Below are 27585 nucleotides of genomic sequence, written 5' to 3'. Positions count from 1 at the left end.
AAAACAACCACTCCAAAAGCATCTGACTATGAAAGGATGAGATATTTGTGGGAATTGTGTCACATAACAGGCATATCTCTTGAATTTGAGCCCTTTTGAACTGAAAAATACTTTATAGGCATTCTTTTCCTAACCATTTATACAGATAAAATGATGCAACCTATATGGACATTTGTTTGAGTATTTTCATTTAAATGTATCAAATTATATGAATTGCATAGCGTAAGTGAAAATATTAGCAATGCAGTTTTAAAAGCATTCTTAATTTGTGGCAACTGGCAAGCTAATTATCTCTCTGGCATTAAAAGCATATTGTAACTTGTTTATGACTCCACATTCAAAGTTAAGGACTTGGACGTGTCAGTTTTGACTTCTAACTGTCTTATCTTTGGTTGACACTTGGTTCCACCTCTGCATAATAATGTGACGTGTGAACCACAGAGGAAGCTATATTGTGCGGGAGCAACACTGCCCCCTTTCGTGGCCTGAGAAGAATGCACTCTGGTGACGTCACTAGCAGAGTTGTCATGGCGTCTTTGGAGCTGCTGCTGCTGCTGCAATTTAGCTAAAATCTGTCGACAGTTTGTAAATCGAAATGGAGAAAAATGCAAACCCGCATCGAGACAGTGAAGGGAGCTCTTTGTGTGTCACGATCGCGGCAGAGATGGGGGACGTTCCAGGTGTTGATGGAATGAAAGGGACCGCCGAGAAATGCAAGAATAGTGAGGCTCCTCTCAGTAGTTTGGTTAACGTTAGTTGTAATAACAGCAGCATAAATGTTACGGATCCCACTGCCGTATGTGTCATTCCCGGTGCGAGGGAGCCTGGTGGGTCAAAAGTGCTAGAAACCCTCCCAGTGCTTGAGGATTCGAAGGCGGATACCGAAGCTAGCGGATCGCGGTATGGGGATCAGATCAGTAACGGGATGGAGCATGAGTCGGTGTTGGCTGTAGGAGATAGCGAGGGTGGTGCCTCAAAGTTAGTAAACAACAAAAACGACGACCCGGCCTCATCTCCAACAAGAGGATGCGGTAGTAGAAGCACAGAGCCACAGGCTGATGTTTTACTTTGTGGAGAAAACGAACCATCGAAACTTGCTAAACCGACTCATCTGTGCCCGGACAATGCAATCACGGCACACGACACACCGGGGCTGTCCGGCGTTCACACCTTATCGGAGGGACCGGCGAGTGGGAGTGAACCCGACCCGAGCCTCGGTGGAGAATCTCGTAGCATTGAATCACTGGAGTCCTTCTCCAACCTCAACTCCTGTCCAAGCTCCGACCTGAACAGCGAGGGGCTGGAGGACAGGGGACTGGCCCTGGCCCTGCAGAACGAGTACGCGGCAGATGGGGCAAAGATCTCGTACAGCAAGGACCGCGCAGCTGGCCAATCCATCTACCACATCAAGTGGATCAAGTGGAGGGAGGAGAACACGCCGATCATCACCCAGAATGAGAACGGCCCGTGTCCATTACTGGCCATTATGAACGTCCTTCTGCTTGCATGGAAGGTAAAGCAAATCAATAGAAATCTGACTGAGGATATATGGTCCAGTTATAAACCATACACACATCTGAAGTGATTAGTCATTTTCTGGAACTGAAGTAGAAACTCTTATCACACTTCTATATAATTTTCTATCATTGGCCTGTTTTTGCAGTGTAATCCCATGTGTGTGATGCTTATGAGTTTAACCTTGTTGACACTGTGTTGATTTGTCTCTGACCCATGTGGTGTTTATTTGTGATATATTCTGCCCCCTCCAATATATCAATGGGACTGGACAAAATATTACAAACACCTTACCATATTCACCCAGTTCAACCACTAACCTTGGCATCCACATACTTCAACACCCCTCAGACACAGTGTCAATAACAAGTGAACATTACAAACTGACTGGATTACTTTGGGTCATACAAGTGTATCTAATATAGTGGCCACATTGTGTTTGTTGTTTGTTACTGGCCAAGTTTCAAGAACAAACCTAAAATTGTAGGCCTATGGTTTACGTCTTTAGAATTGGTATTGGTTGATGATTATAGTTTAGATACATAGCTGGCACCATATAGAACAGTTCCAAAGAACATTGTTTGTCTTTTCTATTTGATATCTTCCCCTGGCTGTCGCAGCCATAAGTATTACATGGCTGGTTGTGTTGTGTTTTTCTCCAGCCCTGGACCGATACCAAGGATGTGTTTGGTCTATCACTATCATCACTTCCTTCTCGGTTTGTGAATTTGGCCTATAGTTGTAAATTCAGGCTACATAACCCTACCCCTAATCATAACTGTTACCCTAAAACCTTCATTATTCCTAGGTTTCATTCTCTTACAGATCGCACTTCCCACTTCTTCCAGAAGACGTGACAGTAAATGCATGTTTCTGTTGCAGGTTAAGATGCCACCTATGATGGAAATTATAACTGCTGAGCAACTTATGGAATATCTTGGTGAGTGTTTGTAGAGTGTTAGTATTGGGGCCATGATGCAAACTGCCCAGAACATTTCCACCACAGAAATATTCCCCTCATCACTCACCAACTAGAAACAAAAGAAATCATGAGGTCATACATCAAGAGGCAGGGAATGCTAGTTGTTGTTCACATGAAGCTCCATTTTGAACAACCAGTGCAATCATTTCTCCATAGTCGTGATCAGTCGTTTTTGTGATCTGCCTTCATAAGTAGCCTCCTACCCTTGATGTACAGTGTGTGAAACTATTAGTGCTGGTCCCCACTGTTCAGGTTTTGAAATACTAATTTCATTGACAGTTGAGTACACAAATCTCTATTGAAATGTATTCTTCTTCTGTCACACATCCACATTGTGTCCACTGCACATCACATGGTTTGTCCAAGTCCTGTGGACACTAAAGCAGAAAGAGATTATGTCCAAGATGCAGTATCAGCAGTGTGGCACCACTTTGCACTGACAGACGGTAGTGTGACCCACTGTGCACTCAAGGCCTGTATTTTTGAGACGATGCTTATTTGAAGGTGTGTGTCTGTAGTCATAACTGTAGTCATAACTACATTGCGTTATTGTTAAGTGGTTCCTGGAGTTTATTCGCAAACTTATGCAATACACATGTTTGGACAACACAAGTGTTTCTCAAGCATGTTATCGCATAAACAACACTTTTTGTGCCATAGGTTTATAAGGCCTACATAATTGCTGTAGTGCTTCTCCTTACTGGAAAATTGCAGTGTTATGGAACAGCTTTAGTGGCCGGTTATTTTCATTTAGAAAAATAAGCAAATACTGTAGTATTACTTTTGGTCAGTATCTTTGGTTTCAAAAGAGCTACACTTTGTTTTCAGTGTGGATGATGTGTGCAGCATGTGTGGTAGGTCTTTGTACAAGCAGTAAATTAACCTATCCGAATATAATATAATATATAAATTATCCGTCTTAATCTGGTTAACTGCTTCATCTGTAAAACGATTGTGGTGATGTTTGCCTCTGAAGGTGGGGATTGTTTTGATGGGTCATTGTGTATATATGCTAACATACTGAATGTGCTGTTCTATACGCCTACAGGAGACTACATCCTTGAAACCAAACCCAAAGAGATATCAGAGGCTCAGCGGCTCAACTATGAACAGGTATGAAATATTACAGTGTAATATTATTATTAACAGGTTATCATGAACAGGCGTGTGTTTGTCGGTCTGCATTTACTTCTACATGTGCTGCTAATTGTTCGTGGTTATGAGAAACATTGGTCTTTTTGGATCTCTCTCTCTCTCTCTCTCTCTCTCTCTCTCTCTCTCTCTCTCTCTCTCTCTCTCTCTCTCTCTCTCTCTCTCCTATCGCTCACTGAAATGTGGGAGTAAGACTCTAGCTCCCAATTTATCTCTCCTGCACCCTGAAAATATCTTGCCGTTTTGTAACTGCTGCTCTCAGCTCTATTATTGATTTTATTTTATTTTTTCACACAAAGCAAGGCAGTAACTGCTGTTACGTGGCGCACATGCAGTGTAACTGCATAACTTGCACACTATTTGCATAGAAGCTTCAGAGAAGGTCAGCATGTGTTCCGTAATATGGAAATTAGCGTCAGGTTGAATATCAGGTTGATAAAACTGCTGTTTATCGTGTTTTCAATGCTGTAAAGGTTACAAAAGAGGTAAGACTGAAGGAACAACAAGGGCCATGAGTGTCAGATTATGTTGTTTCACATAGAAGTGGATGCATGGAGACGCATGGCTTGTTTCAGCTCTTGGCTAGTGTTGAGGATGCTTGTGTAGCTCTTATGGAAAGGCAAACAGAGATGGAGCTCAGTTTCTTGCTCCAATTCCCTTTCTTCCTTTCCTCTCCTCTGGCTGCCTCCGGTGAGGGAGGGGCCCTGCTCTTCCTCCTCCTCCTCCTCCTCTTCTGTGCTGTGGCGTGGCAAGCAAGCAGCACATCTGTGAATGATTTCAAGCCACACTTGTCTCTCTTTTAGAAAGGCAAAAAATAATGTGCAGTATCTTTCTAAGTTTAAGTTGAGCTGAAACACAAAATGGATTGGTTGTGTCCTTGGCATGCACAGTAAAGGTGGAGTAGTGGTTTGCATTTTTGTTGCATAGTTATTATGATGGTCTAATCCGGGATCATGAAGCTCTATTGCATGTGGGTGTCCTCAAATCTGCCTCTCAGTATGTTTACATGTGCTTTAGAACTGTGATTACACTCAACTCAATGTAATAAATAGATTTTTCTCAAACATAAACACCATAATTTGATATCAGCATAAGTCGATGTAAGTTTACTCGGTAACAAACATAGGTTATGTGATTGTACATCAATATATGCATGCTTGTGAGCGTGAAGCCTCCTTCAGGCAGAGATAGCAGAATATTGCATCCTTTGTCGAAAATTGCTGGCGGCCTCGCTCTTTCCCTTTCTGTCCAAAATACAAGAACATCCAGTCTTTAACGTAGTCTCAAACTTCCTGTCTGAGAGCAACCTTAATGATCCAAACCAGTCTGGCTTCTTAGACTGTCTTGCTGTCTGAAGTGGAAACTTTGTGATCAGCAAAAGTTGCTGGCAAATCCTCAGACCTATCGGCTGCCTTTGACACAGTCAACCATCAAGTTCCCCTCTCTACCCTCTCTCAGCTTGGCCTCAGGATCGATTTTAATTCTATGCAAAATGAAATTATTAATATCTCATCACTAGCCAGACTCTCTTCTCATCTCTTAACTCTCCCTCTGTTTCACAGTCGCTTAAAGACACCGTGTTTTTCTCAACCTTGAAATACAATTGACAATGACAATAAAAGGAGATACTCACAAATGGCTACCTTTTTAAAAAAGAAATCACACATTTAACATACTTAACTTACCTGCTGGACTGAGGGCTGTTTGTTAAATGCTGTTATAATCTGTTTTGTGTACGATTCCCTTAATGTGTACTATCTTAGTGTGACTTGTGATTTATTCCATTTATTTCCTATTTGTAAAATAGTTTCGTTTTTTGTAATGCAATAATTTCACGGTAAACATAAAGGCTTAGGCGTGGCACCTAAGCCGTAGCATGGCAGAGAAAACCTTGGAGGAACTACCTTGTGTAATATTTAATATACACACAAAATGGTTTGTGTTAAAGTTGGAATCCAAAAAGCTCTTTAAAAGAAGTGGAGACAGTTTATTGGTTCCATGTGGAGAGCAGAACAGTGGCTGTGCTTTCAGATGAGCAAGGAGCAGGTTTAATCCAAGCAGCATCCATCTTGTCATAAAATAAAATATTAAACAATAGATCTGGTTCCAAGTGCTATTTTAAAGCTCCTAGGATTTGCCAAACAAGCATTTGAATACTCAATCACCAAAACTGTTACACTCATAACTAATAATGCGAGGCATTGTTACTGCAGTCTTCAATCTGCTCGCAAGAAGCAGAATTACATCATGAATGAAGGCCTTTACAAATCCTTCACAAAGCACAAATGAAAAACATTTGTCGTGGTGTGATCACACAATTCAAAATAGAAATAACACCTGTATTGTCCAAGCAATGTTATTGTTCATACTTTACCAATGAACAATGAAGCGACATAACTGGCTAAGGTTCCTGCAGGTCTTACTTGTAGAAATATGCTATTACTGTTCATTTGGTGATTCTTACCCAGTGTCCCTTGTGGCACCATGTGTTTGGGAACCAAATCCCTAATTGTGGCAGTGTAACACTGTTCTCTGTCAGTGACCTGGTGAGGTAGAATGTGTGAGAAAGTCAACAGAGAGAAGTGTAAATACTGACAAGCCACAGCAGAGAGTCGTGCTCATGTGATACTGTGAACGTGTCTACAGTACAGACATGAACGTGAGTAATACAGCACTGATCAGCGAATCTCAGAGTGCTCATCTGCCCAGTGGCCTGAAGCAAAGCGAAGTGGTCCATTACTCTGCCCTGCTAATCCTGTCTCCAATGCTGCTCATAAAGCATCTAATCCACACACTAGGATGGGCCTGCTTAAGGCTTTTCACCTCACCACTCCTCACCGACAGCAGAGCAGAACTCTACTATAAAAGGAAAAGTACAGGCTGCACACATTTAATTACCAGCTATATGACATTTGGAGCCAATCTTTCCAATGTACATGAACGATAGACAAGCCTTTGAGACGGATAAAATGGGATGTAAAATTTAACTCGGCATGGCATTATTAGCAAACTAGCCTTCAGTATTAGGGACTCCAAAACTGAAGCAATGGAGCCAGCTGGAGTATCATGGTACCTTGTTCATGAGCAAGCTTAGTTACAATATACATGTAAAAGTATTGCGTAATCAGGATACATAAAAAAAACACTTTAATCTCTTTAAAAAATATATGTTATCAGATTGCTGCTAGATTAAGGGAAGGATTATGGGGATTATATACAGGATTACTTCTTAAAATGAGCAATTTTCTGCACACAACACCTCTCTCAAAACTTCTGATAGTGTGAGAATGCAGCCATAGAAGCAGCCATATACATACTGAACTTGGAACCATACGGCCATACAGTATTCACACATAGCTAAGAAAGATGTACAGCATTCCAATGTCACGTGATCCCATTTGAGTAATCATATCCTTCTTGCATGAATGCTGTTGAGGGGGGGGGGGAAAGAATGCATCCGGTATAAGAGCATCTTGGGAACTCTGGAGAACAGAAACAGACAGGGACATCACCACTTTGCTTAGCAAGCTGCCTCCAACATAAGTGGTGGACAATGGATGGATAATCATTTTAAACCTAATGATCTGCTTATACACTGAAGTTTTCCAGCTGTCTCAAAGCCATTTACCAGAAAATACAGTTGCAGAGTTTAGAATCTATTATCTGCTGTTTGTTATCTGTGAAGTGGTTGCTTTTGCTTTTTTGTTGCATCATAATATCCCCATTAGAGTGTTATCATGTATGATAACACACTCAGTTGTGGGGGTTGTGGGGCTCAGCTGTGACGTTTATCCAGGTTGAGCCAGCTAGAAACGCTGAGCTCTGAGGTGGAATCATCTGATGTCACTTGCTCATCAGGTTTCTACATGTTATGTGTGTTTCTTCATGGTTTCCGGCAAGTGACATATGGTGCCTTGAACCTGGATTTAGACCAGATTTTTTTTAAACTGGTTGTTTCTGCCAACTAGCAGCTACCCTATGGGCCTAGGTAATGTGTGCAGGGCTACACATGAACAATAGACATTTGACAGGGAAGACACTGATTCATCTGAGTTTAGTTCTCGTTTGTAAGAAAACCCTGAAGACCAAATTCCTTTCCTGCTTTATTCCTAGAACATGAGTGATGCAATGGCAGTGCTGCACAAACTGCAGACTGGCCTGGATGTAAATGTGAAGTTCACAGGGGTGCGAGTGTTCGAGTACACCCCAGAATGCATCGTGTTCGATCTGCTGGACATCCCATTGTACCACGGCTGGCTGGTGGACCCCCAGGTGAGCCGGACCTTCTTCATCCATTCTGTTCTCAGTATTCTATTCCTCTGTGAAAAACGTTTGTTCTATTCTGCTGAACTAGTTATCACATGTTTCTCTAATCAGCAACCACTATTAAAAAATATTTTGTGTTAAATCATGACCTGACAGTCTTAATACGCCAGTGATTTAAGAAAATGTAATCGTTTTGGGGAAGATTAGGTCTGAACGAGGTCACTGACATTGTTTTTTGTAATTTGAAGCCTTTTAGAGATATTTGGTGTTCACTTACCAGATCTGTAGGCCTTTGAATGGAACGTTTCAGATCCCGTTTTATTTCTTCAACAGTACAAAAATAGAAGTTATTAAAGCCACAATAAATAGTAAATAAACAATATCTTGTGTGTGTGTAACTTTTTCCTCCATGTAGATTATCTTTTAGAGATTTTTCCATGTGTTGTAGTAAGCTTGAAGTAACACAGCTTGTAGTAAAGGAGCACACTGAATGTCCTTTCCCACAGTTTTTTATCTTTGTTTGCAGATGCAGGATACTGTCAAAGCAGTGGGCAACTGCAGCTACAACCAACTGGTGGAGAAGATAATATCCTGCAAGCAGTCAGAAAAAAGTGAGCTGGCAGGGGAAGGTGAGAACTTTCTCTACACACTCAACCTTCTCCTAACGCATGCATCCTACATCCATGGATAACGCTAGACAAGAAGACAAATACTGTGTGTTAACCCAAGTATCATATCACATCACATATCTGTTTTGCATTCAAATATGATCTCAGTATGCAGATATGTTATCAAAATGGGATGTGACCTGATGATGGGTCCCCGTGATCTGGATGCTGCTGCATTGTGATTGGATCTCAATAATAAAGTTGTCCTGCCGTCAAAGCCCTTCCCTCTTTTCTTCATGGACATATATTCAATATTTATAAAAGAACAAAGAACATTTAATGAGAGCAAGCAGGGAGATGAGTTGGGGTGGCATTTTGTCTCATGAACGTATCCCTGCTGTATAGACTATATTTACACTTGACTCGTTTCAACCGAGATCCAATCACATTCTGAGCCAAACAACCCCACATGTAGTCTACCAGATGCAGATCGGGACCTAATTAGCACTTTCATTGATAGGCTTGCATTAGGATAAATGGGATAAATCTTTTGTTGTGGTTAGGCATGGTGGCGGAGCAGTTTCTGAGCAGCACAGCCACTCAGCTCACGTACCACGGCTTGTGTGAGCTCACTTCCACCGTACAGGAGGGAGAACTCTGTGTGTTCTTCAGGAACAACCACTTTAGCACCATGATTAAATACAAGGTAAACAATATCATAACATTAGTGTTCACATTATGTACACTGAATCACTTGTGCAGTTTGTTGCTGACAGCAACCTTTTCCCCAGGGCCAGCTGTACCTCCTGGTTACAGACCAGGGCTTCCTAACCGAGGAGAAGGTGGTGTGGGAGAGCCTCCACAACGTGGATGGAGATGGCAACTTCTGTGATTCAGAATTCCGGTTGCGGCCTCCCTCTGATCCGGACACAGTGTACAGTGGTCAGCAGGATCAGATAGACCAGGTCAGAGCACGGCATCCAATGACAAATGGGGGGGGTTTTTCAAGGAAATTTGAAAGGAAAAGAAGAATCTAAATAATTCAACAAAACCCAACTAGGCAGTACATTTGCACAGTGCATAAATAGGGAAATAACTGTAGTTTTACTGTGCTGTCTATGTTAGTCAAATTTAACTGTGCACCATTCCAGGCTGAGAAAATAAAAGGGAAAGTTCATAAATTATAGATGTGTCATAGCTTTTAAGAAACGCATACACACACACACACACCCTGACACACACACACACCACCACACACAAACATACCATGGCACATACATAGATACATACACATACAGACACACACAGCAGGCAGAGATAAAAACAAAAACATGGAAAATAAAGTAGAATAATAAACAAAAATAAGAAAATACACAGAAATAAAGTAGTGAAGTATTAATTTGTGTATTTGTTTTTTAGGACCCAATGGGTCTTGAGTGCCCAGACAACAACATAACATTACATAACAATAAAATGAACACCACAAATGGCTGTTATTAAGTAAAGAGCTCTACTTTGGTGTTTGAGTATTTTAGTGACTGCATGTATCATTAATCGCTTTTTGTGCCTGTCTGTTTCTTTACTAAGGACTATCTGATGGCACTGTCGCTGCAGCAGGAGCAGCAAAGCCAGGACGTCCAGTGGGAGCAGCTTCCTGAGGGTATCAGCGACTTGGAGCTGGCCAAGAAGCTTCAGGAGGAGGAGGACCGCCGTGCCTCCCAGTACTACCAGGAGCAGGAGCAGGAGCAGGCGGCGGCAGCGGCACAGGTGAGGAGGAAGGAGCAGGATGTCAAATACCTCTGCGGGTCCAGGAGGCGCGCCCCCCCACTTTGAGAACCACTCGACTAAGCTTACTATGGATGCTCATTTAATACACAAACATGATTGCATCACCTGTTTACCTGTTTACCTGTAGAATGTTTTTTAACATTTCTCAACATTCACAGTTTTACATTGCCCTGTCCCAGATTTTACAGGCATCAAATTTAGAATGAGTATATATTTGCAAAGTAAATAAGTTGATCAGTTAAAACATTAATTATCTTGTATTGCTGTTTTCAATTAAGTATAGGTAAAAGGGAATTTTCCAATCACTGCTATTTAAAAAAAATAATAATAATTATACACTGTCTCAAGTTTTTGATGGTGTTATAACAAACCTCTAATTCTTGGAAAAATATCAAAATGCCCTTTTCTTCAGTGCAGGAAGTAAAGGTCTTCACGTGTCCAAAATCATGATCCACCTGATCCACAAACCAACACTCAGATTATTTGTGTGTAACGCAACTGAGGCGAAAGTGCAAGTCAGACGCATGGATGGAATTAATAGAATTCCGCTGTTCTGCCAAATAGTATGAGGAGACCCACACATGAGGAAATGCATGCAGATGTGTCTGATTATAACGACAAAAGTAAGTGCCATGAAGTGGCCTCCAAAATTTGTACTTAAGTCTTCTACTTTTCACCTCCACGCCGTTTGTCTAGCAGGGCCACCAGGAGGTGGCAGAGGGCGACGAGGCAGACAGAGGAGACGCAGGGGTCGCTGGAGGAGCAGCCGTCCCCGAGACAGGAGCAGCAGGCGGAGCTTCACCCAGCCCGGGTAAACAATCATCCACAGGGGAGCGCAAACCCAAGAAAGAGCCGAAGGATAAAGACAAATGTGTCATTTTGTAACAACAGTGTGTGTGTGCGTGTTTTGTGCATTTGCTTCTCTGTGAGGACGGGGTGGCGCCATTTGTTTCTCCATAGATTGGACACATGCCTTGACTCAATGATAAACAAGGGAAGGAGACGTTTGAGGACAAACAGAAGGTTCGCCATCCCCAAACCGCTGGTGCCTGCTGTCCTCCCTCCTCAGTGGAACCTGGACACCAGAGGAAGGGACGTTACTATGACAACGACCCATTACCTCTCACAAAGTCAGCCAAACTTTGCTACAAGCTGCAAGCTGCACACTGCACTATATTTGTGGTTTATTTGTGGTGGGACATTTTATAGCAAAAGACAAAAGAAACAAAACATCACTTTTTCAGCTTCGTCATTCATTTTCATTATCACAGCTTATTATCAATATTTACGCAACATTTAAACAGACCTCCATTTTTTTGTGTTTTATTTTTTCAATGCCAAGATTCACTTTTTATTTATGTATCAATGGAAAAGTTGTATTATGTGTGTAAAGTGAAAGGGATTTTCTCTCTTAATATTGCCTGTTGGAAATTATTGTAACACTATTTGTGTCCCCTTTTAAACACTTTGTCTCCAAACAACCCAGTCACTGCAAAGCAGAACTGTCAAGGCAAGAAAGATGTCTTACAAGAGCCAGGACATGGTGTGATGTACTTCAAAAGACATAAGGCAGAGACAAAAGAACAGGCTGGTGCACATATCTTACAACACTGTGTAGTCTTTTCTACTCCTGATATGTAATCGGTCAAACAAACAGGCATCATCTCACGTTAAGATGTCTTTTTGCCGAAAAGGTCCTACTCATGAACTTTACTGAGGCTGAACTGTTATGGTCGTAATTTGTCATATGATATTTGGATAGTTACAGGCAGGGGTATCAGAAGTACAACATATAAAAGACAGTTGTTGTTGACATGTCCTTATTAAGAAATAAAACTAGAATAGAACTCTTTGGCCAAAAAGACATCTTGACGTGGTGATTCAGCCTCTTCAGGTGTTCTTTGTGACCCCATGGAGGTACCTGCCCCACAATGTCCAAATACCATATGGCTGGTAACAACACACACATATGAGGAGGAGGTATCGGTACTAGAAAAGACAAAAGGCCGTTCTTAAAGCACTGTACTAGAACTTTTTCAAGACTATGTGCTGCCAATCTGCAAATCATTACAGCCAGTCCTGATGAGATTTTCCCATTACCGTAGTATGGCAGTGTTGTGTTCTGCTCTGTGTGAATTTGAAGGTGTGTTTTCATTTGTGCATTAGTTGTGACACTAATATGGGACATTTTTCATGTTTTTTATGTTACAATTCTAATATCCTTTGTCTTCTCTTTGGCACGATATTGTCTTAAACCTAAATCTTCTTTGTGAGGCAGAGTCCAGATTTGTAGCAGATTCAACCTTGATTTGGCTATGGTTCTACCCCACACAAGCCTGAGGTCAGGTCCACCGCCCCTTCTCAAGTCTCCTGCATACTCCAAAAGAAACAAGATAGAGAGATGAAAGAACCAACTGGTGAATATGCTGGAGGACACATTTTGTACAGTGTAGTCCTCTTTGGTCTTTCTTCTTCTGATGCCACCCCATTGCTGCGTAACCAGGGCCAGTGGGTGTCATATTTGCACCAATTCTAACCAGGGTCACAAGATCACAGTAAGAGCCTTTATCAGTGTCTTGATCCTTGCAAGATATATTTTGGCCCTCAAAGTTCTACTTTTATCTAAGCGGGATCTTGACTTGTTTGTTTCTTCTGAAGAGATGCAGTGTGAGTGCAGGCACTATCATAATATCCTCCGTTGGATTCAGGAAATACCACAGTTTCACTCAGAATATCACATCATTCAGTAATTTATATGTACTATCTATGTGCTTTGTCTCCTGTTAAACTAAATCCAAAATCTTGTGACATGAAGGTATATGATCTGAGTTGAATGATCACTTTATTGGGGAGAAATGAGCAGAGGTGTGGACTCGAGTCACATTACTTATTACTTGGACATTCTGACTTGAGACTTGAGAAAGTTGACATAATGAAAAAAGACTTGCAACTTTGATACTACTGATTTGTGATTTCATACGGAACTTAAAGTTTCGACTTGTAAAACTTAAGAAAGACTAATAAGATTAAGAATTATACAATTATGAAATATACAGGGAGTCAGATTTACCAGATCCAGAATTTTTTTGGAAATATGAAATGAGAAGAACATGATTTGACTTTATGATTACCTTTTGTTTTATTGCATTTTGCTGACGTTTGCATGACTAAAACAAGTTGACAGAGACTCACTCAAGTCATCGTCACAAATCAGACACATTGTGGCTTGCCTGTCTCAACTTGGGAGTCGAGTGCCAAGACTGGACACTTACTTATGACTTACAAAACAATGACTCAGTCCCTCCTCTGGAATGATCATCAACATGTCAGATTCATTCAATTTCATGTTAAATTTGTTGATAATAAGTGGTAAAAAATGAAGCTTTACAAGGGGATAGGGTGAACACTCTGAATACTGAAATATGACCTTAAACCTTTGTATCTTTCATCACAATGTCAATCTTGCTGATACATTCTGTCACCTGATACATACTTAGAATGGTTTTAGCTGCTAGTTTGTGTCATTATCCAACCGTGGGACTCTCATGGGCCTCTCTATACATTCCAGTCGGATGCCTTGACTCGAGCCTTTTGTTACTTGTCAGATTGACGGACAGCTGTAATAACGATAGTGAATTGTTCTCCATTGTATTACCTTTTTTGATTCTACAATATAAGCCCCATGTAAAGATTAATCATAGGGCGACAGGCTACCTACTTATGGCTTCATTCAATGGCTGGAGTTTGTTTGTATATATAAGACGCCTTACAACATCACAACATATTTTATAGGATAAAGGAAACAGGCGTATAACCAGAACATGACAATCCATCCATTTTGACATAAACATCAGAAATACTCTCAGGCCTTTTCTGGAGGGACGTGTTCTGCAGTGTCTTTTTCACATGGCACTTTCTAAGCCGTCACAACCACAAATATGTGCGTTTGTGCAAACTGTAGTGCACACACAGCAGATTATAGGCCAACATGCAGCTCAGAGGAGCACGTGCAGAGCTGTGAACATCACTTTGAAAACACTGAAGGACTTTTAGACACTCAAGTTTCACACTAAAGGACAATGAATTAAGCTGCTCTTCTTATTAACTTGGACTACCGGAATGAAATAAAACTTCCTTGGGCAGGGTTAAGGAACAACTTAAGCGTACCATTTGTATGATATTTTTTTGTCTTTTCTGGAGGGGAAAATATCCACAACACACTCCGGAGCAGTTTTCTCCATGCTGTTTAAAAGTAAACATTTAGTACCATAAATATGTCGTAACAAGGAGATCATTGTACATTTTTTGTCTTTTCACAATAAATTCAGATTAGAGCAGGGGTCTCCTGCCCAGTCCTCAATGGACTTCAAGTCCTGCAGGTTTTCTATCCTACCATGTAACCTGGTATGCTAGTTTGCTCTGGGGAACCTGCAATGGAGTGCAGGAGTAGGCAACACTTGCCTACTCAGCATGACTGAAGCCCATTGGGAACTGGAATGGAGGCCTCTGCATTAGAGCATCATTGGCCGCCTTTACATCTGAGGTCACATTAACACATGCTGTAAATGCGCAGAATGCATTGGATCTACACTGATGCCCATAAAGTTGAAATGATTGTTTATTCCAAATTAATGGGCGACAGTGTATTTACACCTTTCATTAACCTCTGTTCACATCTGGATATGTTATCAAGACACTGAGAATCAATCACCAGACACCCCCCGATTATGTGGATACAGTCTACATTGCAATCAGTTCTCTGGAGGGGTCTGTCCCCCTGTTTAAACCCATCCTTCCTCCTTGCTCTGTGGATGAGCTTCAACCATTCATTGATGTAATTTTTAACAAATACCTTTTGTTATTTGGCTGTCCCCATTCCTTGCAAGTCACAACTCCCACTCAAATGACTATCAATTAGAACTGTTGGAGGAGGGAAGAGGTGGCAGGGTGGCTTTTACAACTTCTGGGCGTAATTTATGAATGCATGTGTGCCCACTGTACACACTGCATTTATACGTGGTTATTCCTGATGGAGATCTGCTCACAATGTGATATGCAAGGATTTGACACCCTGCGTTAACATGTGACCTCATTATCTGGATAACAAAGTTAGATGTTAATGCAAGGTGTGATAGAAATGCATCCTGTCTGCATTGTGATTGGACCTTTTGTCAACCAAAGCAGCTCTGTGCACTTTACTTCCTGAAGCTCACTAGTGTGGATAATTTAGCCTTATTGACTAAACTTTAATATACAGTCTTGTTATCCAGAAACTGACGTTGCATGGTAATACAAGATGCTCGCGGAAAGTGTTGTGTTCAGAACGCTATGTGATGTGTTTATTATTATATACATGGATCGCCCACAGAGAAGCCGAAGACAGACAGTCCAAAGTCCTGAGTTTCACCTCATTTACATCTCAGCCTATCACCTAGACCTGCTAATTAAACATTCCAATGGAAGCTTCAGATGACTCCTCCTCCTCCTCCTGTAGGGAACTTTTTCATTGATTTGTAAGACTGTTCTGTGTTTGTGTGAGTGAAAAGCAATGCCACATATTTAATTTCATATTTACTTCTGTGTGTTAGCTACCTTTTCCTCATCACTATTCACAGAATTGATGTTTTGGTTGTAATTACTTTCACCCAAGTTCCTGAGACAAACTGATCAGAGGAATAACGTGCGATCTTTCCAGTGATTTCTTGTTTGCCTTGTGAATGTGACGGTTGGTGTAAATGCTGTAAGTTAGTATTTTAACAACGTGGTAGTTGAACGTAGTCATTGTAATTAGTTTTGCACTGTTACATTGATATGCACTAAGAGAGAAGAAACATACCTCATTTTATACACAACAGTGCAAGAGTGCTATTGTTCTTGGGTAAATGTACAAAAAGCAGAATTAAGGCCAAAAGAGTAATCGTTTCTAAAAGAAAGGGCTGATGTACTGTGTAGGATCAAATGGTAATAATAATATTCAGGTTAGTGGTGCACCTGTACCAGGCAATCAGTACAAACGCCATAGCATCAACATAAAGGAAAAGAGTTGTAAATAAAAAATGGTGGTTGTTAGTCTTTACTACTGCTTTACGCAAGTTGCAATTAATGCTACATTTACACTGCAGGTCATGCCCACTTCAGATTTTTTGTTTTTGCCTTTATCTGAGTCTTTGACAGCATCTTTACATCTTGTTGCTTAAGGCCTCAGTATACCCCCAAAGACATAAGAGAAAGTAAGGAAAGAAAAAGGATGATAAACATAGAATCGTCCATAGGATCTGTGTTTTGATTCTGATACCTCCCCCTGGCTGTAACTCGTCCAAATATCCTGTGATGTGTTACGTCACTGCTGAGTGCCAGTGGTCTAATCTCAATCAGCCATGCAATATTTGGACCAGGGGTAGTTATCAGAAGAAGACCAAACCTCTCCTTCGGGGCCCTGACAAGATTCCTAAGAAGAGGCTCAAGAAACATTGAGTCAGGCTCTTTCTGGCCAGAGACATGATAAGATGAGACTATGCACAATATTGCAGGTTGTGTTCTCTTGGCTTTTCATCTTGTGTCCTTTAGTATACTAGAGCCTCAACACTGAAATGGTGTCAATCCTTGCCAGATGGTTTGGCCTGAAGATTGTTCTTCTTCAAGTATATTGGGGCCTTTAAGTTGTCCATATGTGACACCTACATTTACCTGGTCAGACCTGAAACAATCCACGTGAGCAAAGAAGGGTTTAGGATCTGAGGGATTGATTTAAAAATGAAAGGCAGGAAACATCATTAAAGCGTCTTTTAGGCCTTAATTCTATTTTACAGTGGCTTTTGAAATGTCGTCTGTACAACAACTCCACAGTCAAAGCTGAGTACACAATATTTACAACTTTCTCAGTATTAAGGGGTAGAGTAACCAGTGGGGTAGTGTGAGGGGGTTGATCCAAGAACTGACAGGATCCTCTCACAACATACAGAACCATGCAACTCAACTCTTCAGGTTCAGAGATTGTGGAGTTGCGGTACCGTTGTCAGTTCATAAACCACAACCTATATTTTATGTAGAAGGATTAAAGCACTTGTTGCAGTTTTGTTTGTGCAGGAATGGTCGCTACTACTTTGCTGATATTTGGACAAAACAGGAGAGTGAAATTCGAATTTATTTGTTTAGAGAAGACCTGAGGCAGAGTCAAATGTCATAATACCCATACCCCAAGAATCTTATTTACAGTTTGATCCTTTATGTTTCTATTTCACCTAAAACATACATGTTCACAAATATGGCAGGTTCTCTTTTTGGTTGAACTGTTCTCACACTTAGAGAAATGACCAAATAATGTATGTAGCATTTCACATTAGTCACACAATGTATATGGTGATATGGTATGTATATATACAGTATAATTATGACAAACTGCCTTATAGACGAGGGACATTCAACCAGATTAAAGGACCAGGATAATAAACAAGTAAGATAAATAGCTGCTTTGTTGTTATTTGTAACTGATCACACTATCACATTCAGAACTTCTTGTAGGTTTCCAACACGAAGTCCTGCAGAGATTAAAGCTTGTATGATGAATGATTTGTAGATGAAACGTCCGGGTGCGAAAATATTTGTAGAGGCTTAAAACTGTGACTTTAAGATGCCTGAATAGATTGATTTACAGTCCAAGTCTTTGCTCATTACAAATACCAATTTCAATGCCGATAATACAAGTGTAACATACTGTATCTCAACATGGTGATTTTGAATATCAGAAGAAGTCTAAAATCTTGGAAATAGGTTAAAACAAACAGCTAGGAAACGTCGGTATCGTTTGGAAGTGTGCCGCCATTTCATATCTCAGCGCCGATAGTTTGGGCGGCAATCTTTTGGGAATTTGCAATGTCTTGTTTCAACTCCGCTATCTTATGGGAATTCAGTACCTGTAAATCATGGCTCATCTCTTAAATTAACACCGCCAGTAGATTATTATTCGATCTCCATCCGCGGGTAAGACATGTCCCACAGTGATGTATCGGTAAAAACAGGTAACAACGCTGATAAAAAGCACTCCAGTTGAGATACTGCTTGAGACACTCAAGCAGGCGTCCTACTCCATCGGTTCGGTTGCTAAATAGCCTCCATAGTGCTTTTATTTTTGCTATGGAGGAGCCCGGGATTGAACCAGGATCCGATCCCATGAAGACAGTTCTACCCGAGCCATGCCACCCAACATGGATTAGAGGTAATTGCAGGCTACATCAAATTTTAGCAAATAAAAAACGTTTTGTTGTTTTACAAAAGACAGACACACCCTCAATGCAACTTCAAAAAGATGGATCATTTATTCATCATACACAAACAGAAATTATTTTATGTTTGAGTTCTATAAAACAATGAACAGAAATGTGAAGCCAAGTGTGACATCGCCGACACTTTGCAACCGATACATACACCGCGCAGTTACACAAGTAGTTTGTAATATAGCATGAAAACATGTTACCAAATAAATAGGAAACAATAATCCTAAATATAAGTCAAACATGTGCACAGGGTTGTTTTAACAAGAACAACAGAGCAGAACATCCTATGCTGAGGTAAACACTTTCTATACAAAATAAAAACATTGAGCATTAACAACGTGATGAATCTTAAACATGACTAAAAATAAAAGGGGTCTTGGGGTCTTTAAAGTGGCAGAGCTGCATGGGAGTTAGAACTGCCGCTGAGTTCCTTTGTAGGGCTTGAACCCTCCCACACTGCCACCACTGGTAATGGAACTGTTTGTGATCTGTACAATTCGGTTCATACCGGACGAGGAATGACTGAGGAAAGAAAGCAAGTTTAAGTCTTGAGACGGTCACAGTATCCTGTTTTGTCTTCGGCTGTATGCAACTTTGGTATACCTGGAGGATGGAGCCATCATGCTGCCCCGGGAGTCTCCCATTCTGCGGCTGTCAGGGAAGCCTCCGCCCTGAGAAGTGGCTCCACTGTGCCACTCCTTCCTCAGACCCTGCTCCCTGCTGTGACGCTCCACAACAACCTGACGGCCTGAGCCAAACGGCTGCAAGACGTTGAAAGACATCAAAACATCACTTTACAAATTGTGTCCAGACCATTTTCATTTCTACATTGAAAATCAAAAGGCACAATCAACACACATTTTAAAGAAAGAACGGCAAATTCAAATTACTTTACTATTTAAGTTAGTTTCAACTTATTTCACAGAAATCTGTTTACACCTTTAGCCACATCTGTAGTTTAAGACATTATCCTGACCTGATTATCCATCACCATGGCTCTTCCTCCTTCTCGATCATTGAAGTTGCTCCTTCCTCGGGTGGCTGAGGACGCTCCTCTAAGTGAAGGGCCCAGGCCATCTCTGCCTGATCGCTCTGCACGCATACGCATTGGTCCATTGCTGCAGAAATGGGAATAATGGGTTCTCAATATTGAGGAAGAGGTTAACTTGAACTGCAGCTGTTTCATAGTTTCATTAAAGTTACCGTACCGTACATCGCCTTTGTTGGCATTCATGTTGCCTTCATTCTTCCATCCATGCCCTCCGTCTCTTGCCGAGCGGTTGTGCGACATGCTAGGCATTGTACCTCTGGCTCCCACAGAGCGATCGTGCATGGGGACAGGTCGTCTCAAGTCTCTGTCCCTGCGGTCTGTGTCCCGAAGGTCAGTGCGCGGAGGAGGGGTCGGCTCAGCTCGTCGTACCGTGTCAAAGTTCTTAGGGTAGCGCTCAAACCCTTCTCTGTTAGCACCAGGCCGACTCTTCTTCGCTTCTGGCTCACCATCAAAGCGGTTACGCCTATGGACACGTCAACGATTACAGGTGGGATTAGTCAGAATTAAAACATTTAAAATCAGATTTTTCCTGGCAGCTTTTTTCTTTTCACTGTGATCGGTTATCATAGAGCCCAAAGTGAAGTCAGCAGTTCCACATCCAGTGGGTTCTTAGACATTAACTTTATACCCTTAAAGGACCTTTTGCAAGTTATCATTACAAGTGCTCGGGACAAATACTGCATTGTAAATCTGCACATTTCCTTTCGTGACCGTCAAAACTGTCAGTGGATAAATTCACGTCCTACCATCTAAACCTTTCTACCTGTCATAGGTGTTGGTCTGTTCTGCAGAAGCCTCTGGAAAGCGACCCCGCTCTCGCTGGCTGAAGTTTGAAAAGCGGTTCTGCTGCCGGTTATAGTCGGAGCCTTGGTTCAGGCGGTGTGGAACATCAGACTCCGACTGAATCTTTTTATTGCCGGTCCAGTACGGCTCATCCCTGCGACTGAAAAGTACAGACAATTTTTCGATTCAAATCCCCACAAAACAATTTTGGTCAATCATCATCAGAACAATAAGCTTCTGAAATGAGCACAGACAGAAACGGTGTGCATACCTGTGTTCTACTTCACGGCCTCTTTTTAGATTATTTCTCTTTTCTTGCTCATAACGGAGCTGCTCCTGCTGCCTCCGTAGCTCCTCACGCTCCCGTGCCATGCGCTCTGCCTCTTTACGCCGCTCCTAAAACAAAGCCACATAATCCATTGTGTCAGGGCTTGAAAATCCAGTGCTTGATATTTACTGAGACAAGGAAATGTGTACTTTTACTACAAATGTGAGTCATGGGCAATTTACCTGCTCTATACGGATTCTCTCTCGTTCAAGCCTCTCCCTTTCCAAACGCTCCCTCTCCAGTTTTTGTCTCTCCATCTCTAGTCTATGACGCTCCCGGAGCAAGTTCTCCCTTTCTTCACGCTCCCGCATCAGACGAATACGCTCCCGTTCACGCCGTTCCCGCTCTGCTATCTCTCGGCGCCTAAAAACAACATGCATTACATATATCAAGATTTACACACAAATGCACATGAACACACTCTTTGATTCTACTATTGCTCCAAGACAAGTACCTGCGTAATTCCACGGCTCTGCGTACTCGCTCCAGACGAGCCAATCGTTCACGCATTCTCTGCTCCTTCATCTTCTCAAAAGGTAAGATGTCTTTGTTGCCTTCCTTGTGAGTGAAAGGTCGCTCTTTGTCTTTCATCATCTCAAACTAGGGTGGGGATTAAATATAAAAGCCATAGGGTGAACTACGTTCCAAACAAGAAGCCTGCACTTCAAGTATTTTAATCATTTATGGTGCACAATATGAGTTTCAAACCTCTTCAGGGGGAATCAACCATTTAGGCCGCCGCTGGACATTCATGTTGAAGAAGCTAGGCTGAAGAGAAAAAAAGTGTCATTTATCACTAAAAAAGAATAATGCAATTACAAACCTCTACATAAACGTCAAAGGACTTACTTTCTCAAAATACCTTCCCCTTCTGAAAGGTCTAATTTTGCCAAGATTAAAATCTCCTCTGGTATTTTCCATTGGCATCATCTTCCCCGGACTCTTGGCCCCTAGAACCCAGGGAGAGGAAAAAAAATCATCCTCATATCTCAACACAATTAACCACTGCAAAAATTAAACATAACAGGAATCAAACCTACGTCCGTGTTTTTTGTCATCTTTCTTTGAAGAATCCTGGCCAGAAGCAGATGAAGCTGGCTCGGTTTTGCCGCTTTTGGACTCCAGTTTCTTGGCTAAATCTTTGTCCTTTTCTGACATTTTGTCTGATTTCTTGTCTTCTTTTTTGTGAGATGGCTGGGCTCTGTGTGTATACAGAACAACATTTAATTCTCCTTCATTCAAATAAGGATGAAGCGGTTCTATTTTTTGGCTCACCCACTTGTTAGTCATTTTTGCCCCAACGGAACTGCGCTTATCACTTGATTTGCTGGAACTCTTTTCTTCGGCTTCCTTCTTTGATGGTTCTTTCTTGAAAGGATCATTTTTAGCCTGAAAGACCATAGCAGTGCAAGTTTAGAACATAATATCAGAATATGATTCCTATATACTTTTCAGAGTAGAGATTCTTGTCAACTTGGACTCATTGAACCGGCTGAGATTTCTCAAGTGTGTCCCATCTTACCCTTTCCACATAAATTTGCTGTCCATGTAGCTCTGTATGGTCCAGGTGGGAGATGCAGCGTGTCACCTCGACACTGGACGACATTGTGACCAAACCATAACACTTTGACCCAGGACTGCGAGCATTTGTAACTACTTTGGCACTTAGAACCTGTTGGAACAAATTCATATTTTCTTTCCAACAGGTAGACGGTTTTTACAATCAACAGTGGGATAGAATTACATTTTAATACTCTTCATCATTCAGCATGGCGTGAAATTTTCCTTCACATATAAAAACAATAAAACATGTTTTAAGTCTATTTACACACACTTAATATAAATATACCATATATCAATCACAATATCAAAGTATTGGTATCAGATTCATGAAAAAGAACCGACTCATCCAAATAATGACTCACCTTCCCATATTTGCCAAACAGGTTCTTCAGATCAGCTGCTTTGGTGTTTGATGACAAGCCGCTCACCCAAATGTTGCGAGAAGAGCTGCTGGTGGTGCTACTGATGACTGCAGAGAAACATGTTTCCCAAATCCAGATATTATTATGAGTCACGCCCAAAAAGAACATCTAAAGCACAAACTCGAGTGAGGCGAGAAAATGCCCGCATTGGATTTCATATTTCTGAAAGCACAGTAAGATCCTTACCATTGTCATCTTTGGCAGCTTTTCCGTCTTTGTCTCTTGAAGAACTACAATGCAAATGTTGCAATGACAAGCAGATGAAATCAGTGAAAGTAAAAGGAAACCTTGCTGTCAAGTGGCGTCGCACATACATCTAAAAGGAATTACACAACATATTTGATACTTTTCAGAGAAAAAAAATCCTGTAGGCAAGAGGTGGATGTGTGGTGATCTTTTCCAGTGGTGAGATGGGGTCAGGTTGGCAGCCAATTTATTCCCTGGACCAATGAAATCTTCAGAAGTTTGTTCAACTTCACAGAGAATCATTCAACAAAAAGGAAATCACGGGAACTAAAGCTCTCTTACAAGCAATGCCTTTTGTAGAAACTTGAAAAGGCATGCTAACAGCTGGGAAGGTCAAACAGGTGTTTTTCAGCTCCTGGTTATGTCAGAATTTTACCAACATCAGAAAAATAAATCATAGTAAATGGCAGGAACATTTCCCTTAAGGACAAAAAAATGAAAGAAATCTTGAGGCTACCCACAATGTTGCCTTCTTAGTGAGCTGGACTTGGTAGTAGTATCAAAGAACTGACATAGAAAGACAAACCTCTTTGCTTGACCTGATGCCCCTGCAGTGGAGGGGCCTTTCTTCCCAGAATCCTTTTCTTTATCTCCCGTATCAGCTTTCTTCTGGGCCTCTCTGCTCTCCTTCTTCGTTGGGTCAACCTTGAATCCATCCTCATTCTTACCATCTTTATGGGTCGCCATCTCTTCCTCCTTCATGTCATCCTCTGGACCCCCTCTGGGAGAGGCCTCGGGCTCATCAGTACCTTTCTCGGCCTCTGAATCTGGAAGTTTCACATGTTTACCTGTTTCCAGGAGATCGTCGCCATCAACATCTAGTGTGATGGCGTCTTCATTTGGGATTGAGACACACAGGTGATCATCCTCAGCCTCTTTAGAAGAATTCATAGGGTCTGTATCCGTCTCGGCCACTTCAGGCTCGCCCTCGGTTTCCACCTCTGGCTCGCCCTCGGATTCCGCCTCTGGCTCGCCCTCTGTTTCCACATCTGGCTCGCCTTCAGTTTCGACCTCTGGCTCGCCCTCGGCCTCCACCTCTGGCTCAATCTCGGACTCCACCTTTGACTCAATCTTGGGCTCCACCTCTGGCTCGGCCTCTGCATCAGACTCTGGGTCGACCTCCGCATCAGGCTCTGTCTCGACTTCCGCCTCAGGCTCAGAGTCAGCTTCAGCCGGCATCGCAGCTTCTGACTCTGGCTCAACTTCTGACTCTGGCTCGGCCTCAGCCAGGGACTCTGCCCCAGGCTCAGCGAGGCTGTCCTCACAGGGTGCAGGCTTAGAATTTTCCCGAGTACCATCATCTGTATCAGTTACATCTGAGGGATTTAATAAGGATAAACATGGCAAAAAACTTTTAACATTCAAATGTTGTGGTACTTGACCTAGAAAGGGAAAAGATAGAATAGAAAGCAAATTCAGTATTAGTGGTCATCGAGGGGTAGATACCACAGGAAGACACAAAACACACAATCTTCACCGAAAATGATGGGTGGATCAGTACTCTTCCTTTCAATTCATACTGAATGAGAACTTCCAGATGGCCTCTCAAAGCTGCGGTATTCCTTTAGGGGGTTTCCACTGTAATCTGATTTCAACGGAGGTGAACAGTCAATGTATCAACGCTGTTTCCTCTGTGATGACGTGAAGATCCCCAAGCTGGTCAGTCCATGATAAGCCATGAGTTGTAGAAATCATCCCTCATCTTTATAGGGAGTCATCACTGTCAGGGTGGTAACAGACTTCAGAAAATTGGAGAAATATCTTGGAAAACATCTTCCATCATCACATCCAAACTGCTGTATCAGGGCCAGTCAATCATCTAATAAATTCGATAACAGCAGTTTGTCCATACCCCGGCTCTGTAACGTCTCCTTGCTGCGTACATCATATTGGGGCAGCAGTCTGATGGTAGGAAGATATGCAATCTTAATCTTGAGCTTGAAACTGTCACCTGGACTCCACGCCTCAGCATCTTTTAAGACATTGTTTATGAGTCCAGCAGTCCTTGAGCAATCCACATCCCGTAATTATACTTTCCCCATCTCAGAAAGTCTGGATTAACGTGTCCAATTTCCACAGAAAGGGAGAGAACACTTCGTACGACATCAATATAGTGATAGTTGAGTTTCTTCATCTGAATGATCAGATAATGCCTCAGGCAACTCGATCACAGGTTTGTCAACTTCCACTGTTTCCCTGGAGAACACAATTGAATGCCCGATGACATTGAAAACCACAAAAGCCACCAATTTCTTCTTTAAAATATGTCCTGGAAATCTGGATCAAGGAAAGGTGTGTCCAATGATTCATGTTACCAATTCCGATTTTCCATTTCAGGTTTGTCCTCTGTGCTCCCTTTGAGTGAGTTGTGACCTAGATGTTGAGGTAGCTTGAAGGATCGTGACATACCACCAAGTGCGGATTAAAGATTCTCCTGGAGAAGTTTCCTGTCATATTCTAAGTGCTGAAAAAAACCAACATGACACCAACACTAGTGAAAGCAACAGACATACCTTTTTCTGATTCGTCCTCTTCAACATCCTGAAAAGATGAAGCCAACAAAGAGTTTAATACAGTATACAGACCATGCAACACTCAATAAATCACTGTGGCTTTGGTAATGCCAGAAGATGTTTGTTTGAATACCAAACGGTAGATACCAGCTTAGGTACAAGCGCTTACTGAATCTTATATTTGAGCAGATTGCTGTCCTAGTGCCTCAGACCCAGGGCAAATTCTTAACAATACTCCTAAAATAACCACTAATTCAGCATTAATAAAATCCTGAAAAAATGTCTATCTCTTGGATTAGATGATTTGACGATCACCTCATGAGACTTTAACTGAAGTATCTTGGCATTTCATCAACAAAGGGTCACAAACAAGAAAGTACAAGAGATGTGACACAAAGCCAAAGCAAACTACCTTAGAACATGAGTCTTCTTCTGCTGTAGTATCAGCATCTGAATCCACCTTTTTACCTGAAACGTAAGAAATTATGAAAATGACATTTGTTTGCAATATTGGTGGCCACCTTTCTTATTCATCAAATAAATACCTTTAGCTTTTCCAACTTTGCGAGGGGAGGCATCAGATGAAAGCTGGATTTTTATGTATTCTGGATCACCACCTTCATCCTCAATGACCTTGGGGGGGTAAAGGGCAAGCAGCAAATAACTCTTAACTGAGAATTCATTAAATTTTCTTCTCATACAAACAAACTGACTCTGTGTGTGTGTGCGTGCATGCGTGCGTGCGTGCCATCTCATACACTACTTAGTTCCGTTTATTACAGTATGGCAAGCAGATTTGAGCGACTGGCAAGTTAGGAGATGATGAAATGTGCCTGTCAATGCCAAATGTTACAAAGTTTTGTAAATGTAATTCATCTGTCAGCAGCAATTCACAGGTGACACCATTTGCCTGGATTGGACAGACCTGGTGTCTGACTTCCCCACAAACACATGGATTTTGTTTGTACATAAACATTTATATTGTAAATCTAGTGATAAATAAGCTAGTTCAGAGAGCACTGCTTTGGAAACTTTGGATTCCTTTGACATTTGTGGGCCATATACAGCATAAAGCTCTGAAACACAATACTGGCAGTAATGATAATTTCTTATATCATTATGTGTCGCTTACATTCAGATCCTTTTATATCTTTCAATAGACTATTAGTCATTCAAGTACTCATCTAAACAATTAAACAATCCACTAAAGGAAGACAATATGGACGGGAATTGCAGAAAATGCTGCTTTTTGTTTTCATTCTACAGCAGCATATTTATCTCATTTATCCATGACTTAAGAAAGAGAATGTCCAATTACTGTGACTAATATTTGAAGCGAGCTCTGTCTAGAGAGCCTGTAAATTGCCCCCAAAAGCTTCTGCATAATGGCAACACATGCAGCAAGAGCACGTCGAATGCAAATATAATATTCTATTCAAATGTCAAATGTTTCGAAAGAATAAATGCCATCAGGTCACGTTCACCAGAATTAGCAAGTCAGCATCCCTTTGCTAATGCTAACGTCAAATGTGTGTAAACAACTTCTCATACGTTGTGTTAATTAACGCTTGAGTAAAACAACGACAATTGTGTGCACACAATTTAGAAGAAAATTTCAATATCCTCGACGCATGATTTCTTAACATGCAGTATAGTGGACCAAATAAGTGATTTCAGGGGTTGAACTATAAGTGATCGGGAAATAGTCGGAGCCCGTCACAGCAGTGAGTGGTTTCCATTGCGTTGCATTGACTGGCTTAGAACCAATGTATGACAAGAATAGAACGACTAATTGGTTATTTACCCGTTTCAATCTAGCGAGAAGGACGCTCTTCACACCCGAAGTGTCCAAATTCCTCCGTTTGAGTTCGGACTTGAGGTCAACTACTCTTAAATCTGCAATTTTCTTCGAATCCGTGGAAATGGCACCCGACGCCATTTTACCTCAAGTTCTCTGATGGTGCGTGCGCATCTTTTTTGCTCATTCGTTTCTTCTTCTTCAGTTTTATTGACAAACAACGAAATGTAGCATTTGCGCTACCAATAGGTAAGGAGGATGAACTGCAAGTTTAAACCTAATACTGTATTTGAAATT

At 41.5% G+C, this 27585-nt stretch overlaps 2 protein-coding genes across 5 annotated transcripts; one reads left to right on the top strand and one right to left on the bottom strand.

Annotated features, from left to right (window-relative positions):
* The first annotated feature begins 514 nt into the window (after positions 1–514).
* Positions 515–17748, top strand: mindy2 (MINDY lysine 48 deubiquitinase 2). Of its 4 annotated transcripts, none has more exons than XM_076155762.1 (10): positions 515–1513; positions 2398–2455; positions 3546–3610; positions 7763–7921; positions 8442–8544; positions 9087–9229; positions 9315–9488; positions 10111–10290; positions 11011–14651; positions 14762–17748. In XM_076155762.1, exons 1-9 carry the CDS (start codon positions 596–598, stop codon positions 11194–11196), a joined length of 1986 nt encoding a protein of 661 aa, XP_076011877.1. In that variant the 5' UTR covers positions 515–595; the 3' UTR covers positions 11197–14651; positions 14762–17748. The 4 variants fall into 4 exon arrangements, with proteins under 4 accessions (XP_076011877.1, XP_076011876.1, XP_076011878.1 ...); XM_076155761.1 differs by having other exon boundaries at positions 11008–14651; XM_076155763.1 differs by lacking the exons at positions 11011–14651; positions 14762–17748 and adding an exon at positions 10729–10928.
* An 855-nt stretch (positions 17749–18603) lies between these two features.
* Positions 18604–27454, bottom strand: sltm (SAFB-like, transcription modulator). Its single transcript, XM_076155656.1, has 20 exons — positions 27295–27454; positions 26036–26123; positions 25903–25958; positions 25491–25518; positions 23504–24293; positions 22918–22961; positions 22672–22778; positions 22269–22418; positions 22026–22135; positions 21787–21947; positions 21596–21696; positions 21455–21514; positions 21201–21346; positions 20929–21109; positions 20690–20814; positions 20399–20578; positions 19793–20098; positions 19561–19702; positions 19188–19345; positions 18604–19106 (listed from the first exon to the last, which is right to left on the bottom strand). Exons 1-20 carry the CDS (start codon positions 27427–27429, stop codon positions 18995–18997), a joined length of 3180 nt encoding a protein of 1059 aa, XP_076011771.1. The 5' UTR covers positions 27430–27454; the 3' UTR covers positions 18604–18994.
* Positions 27455–27585: the final 131 nt, after the last annotated feature.

Source organism: Genypterus blacodes, unplaced genomic scaffold, assembly GCF_046128005.1.
Source record: "Genypterus blacodes isolate CSIRO-AG114 ecotype Tasmania unplaced genomic scaffold, CSIRO-AGI_Gbla_v1 ptg000067l_1, whole genome shotgun sequence".
NCBI classification, from domain to species: domain Eukaryota; kingdom Metazoa; phylum Chordata; class Actinopteri; order Ophidiiformes; family Ophidiidae; genus Genypterus; species Genypterus blacodes.
Note: the sequence above shows the minus strand (reverse complement) of the source record. Positions and strands in the feature narration are given on the sequence as shown.

Excerpts from the sequence above, each read along its gene's own strand:
- mindy2 (XM_076155761.1), top strand. The coding sequence starts at position 596 with ATGGAGAAAAATGCAAACCCGCATCGAGACAGTGAAGGGAGCTCTTTG. Across the intron at positions 2,456-3,545 it reads GCAACTTATGGAATATCTTG|GAGACTACATCCTTGAAACC; the intron begins GTGAGTGTTTGT and ends ATACGCCTACAG. Across the intron at positions 9,230-9,314 it reads GCACCATGATTAAATACAAG|GGCCAGCTGTACCTCCTGGT; the intron begins GTAAACAATATC and ends CCTTTTCCCCAG.
- sltm (XM_076155656.1), bottom strand. The coding sequence starts at position 27,429 with ATGGCGTCGGGTGCCATTTCCACGGATTCGAAGAAAATTGCAGATTTA. Across the intron at positions 25,519-25,902 it reads AAGAAGACTCATGTTCTAAG|GATGTTGAAGAGGACGAATC; the intron begins GTAGTTTGCTTT and ends TCATCTTTTCAG. Across the intron at positions 19,703-19,792 it reads GCCAACAAAGGCGATGTACG|CAATGGACCAATGCGTATGC; the intron begins GTACGGTAACTT and ends CCATTTCTGCAG.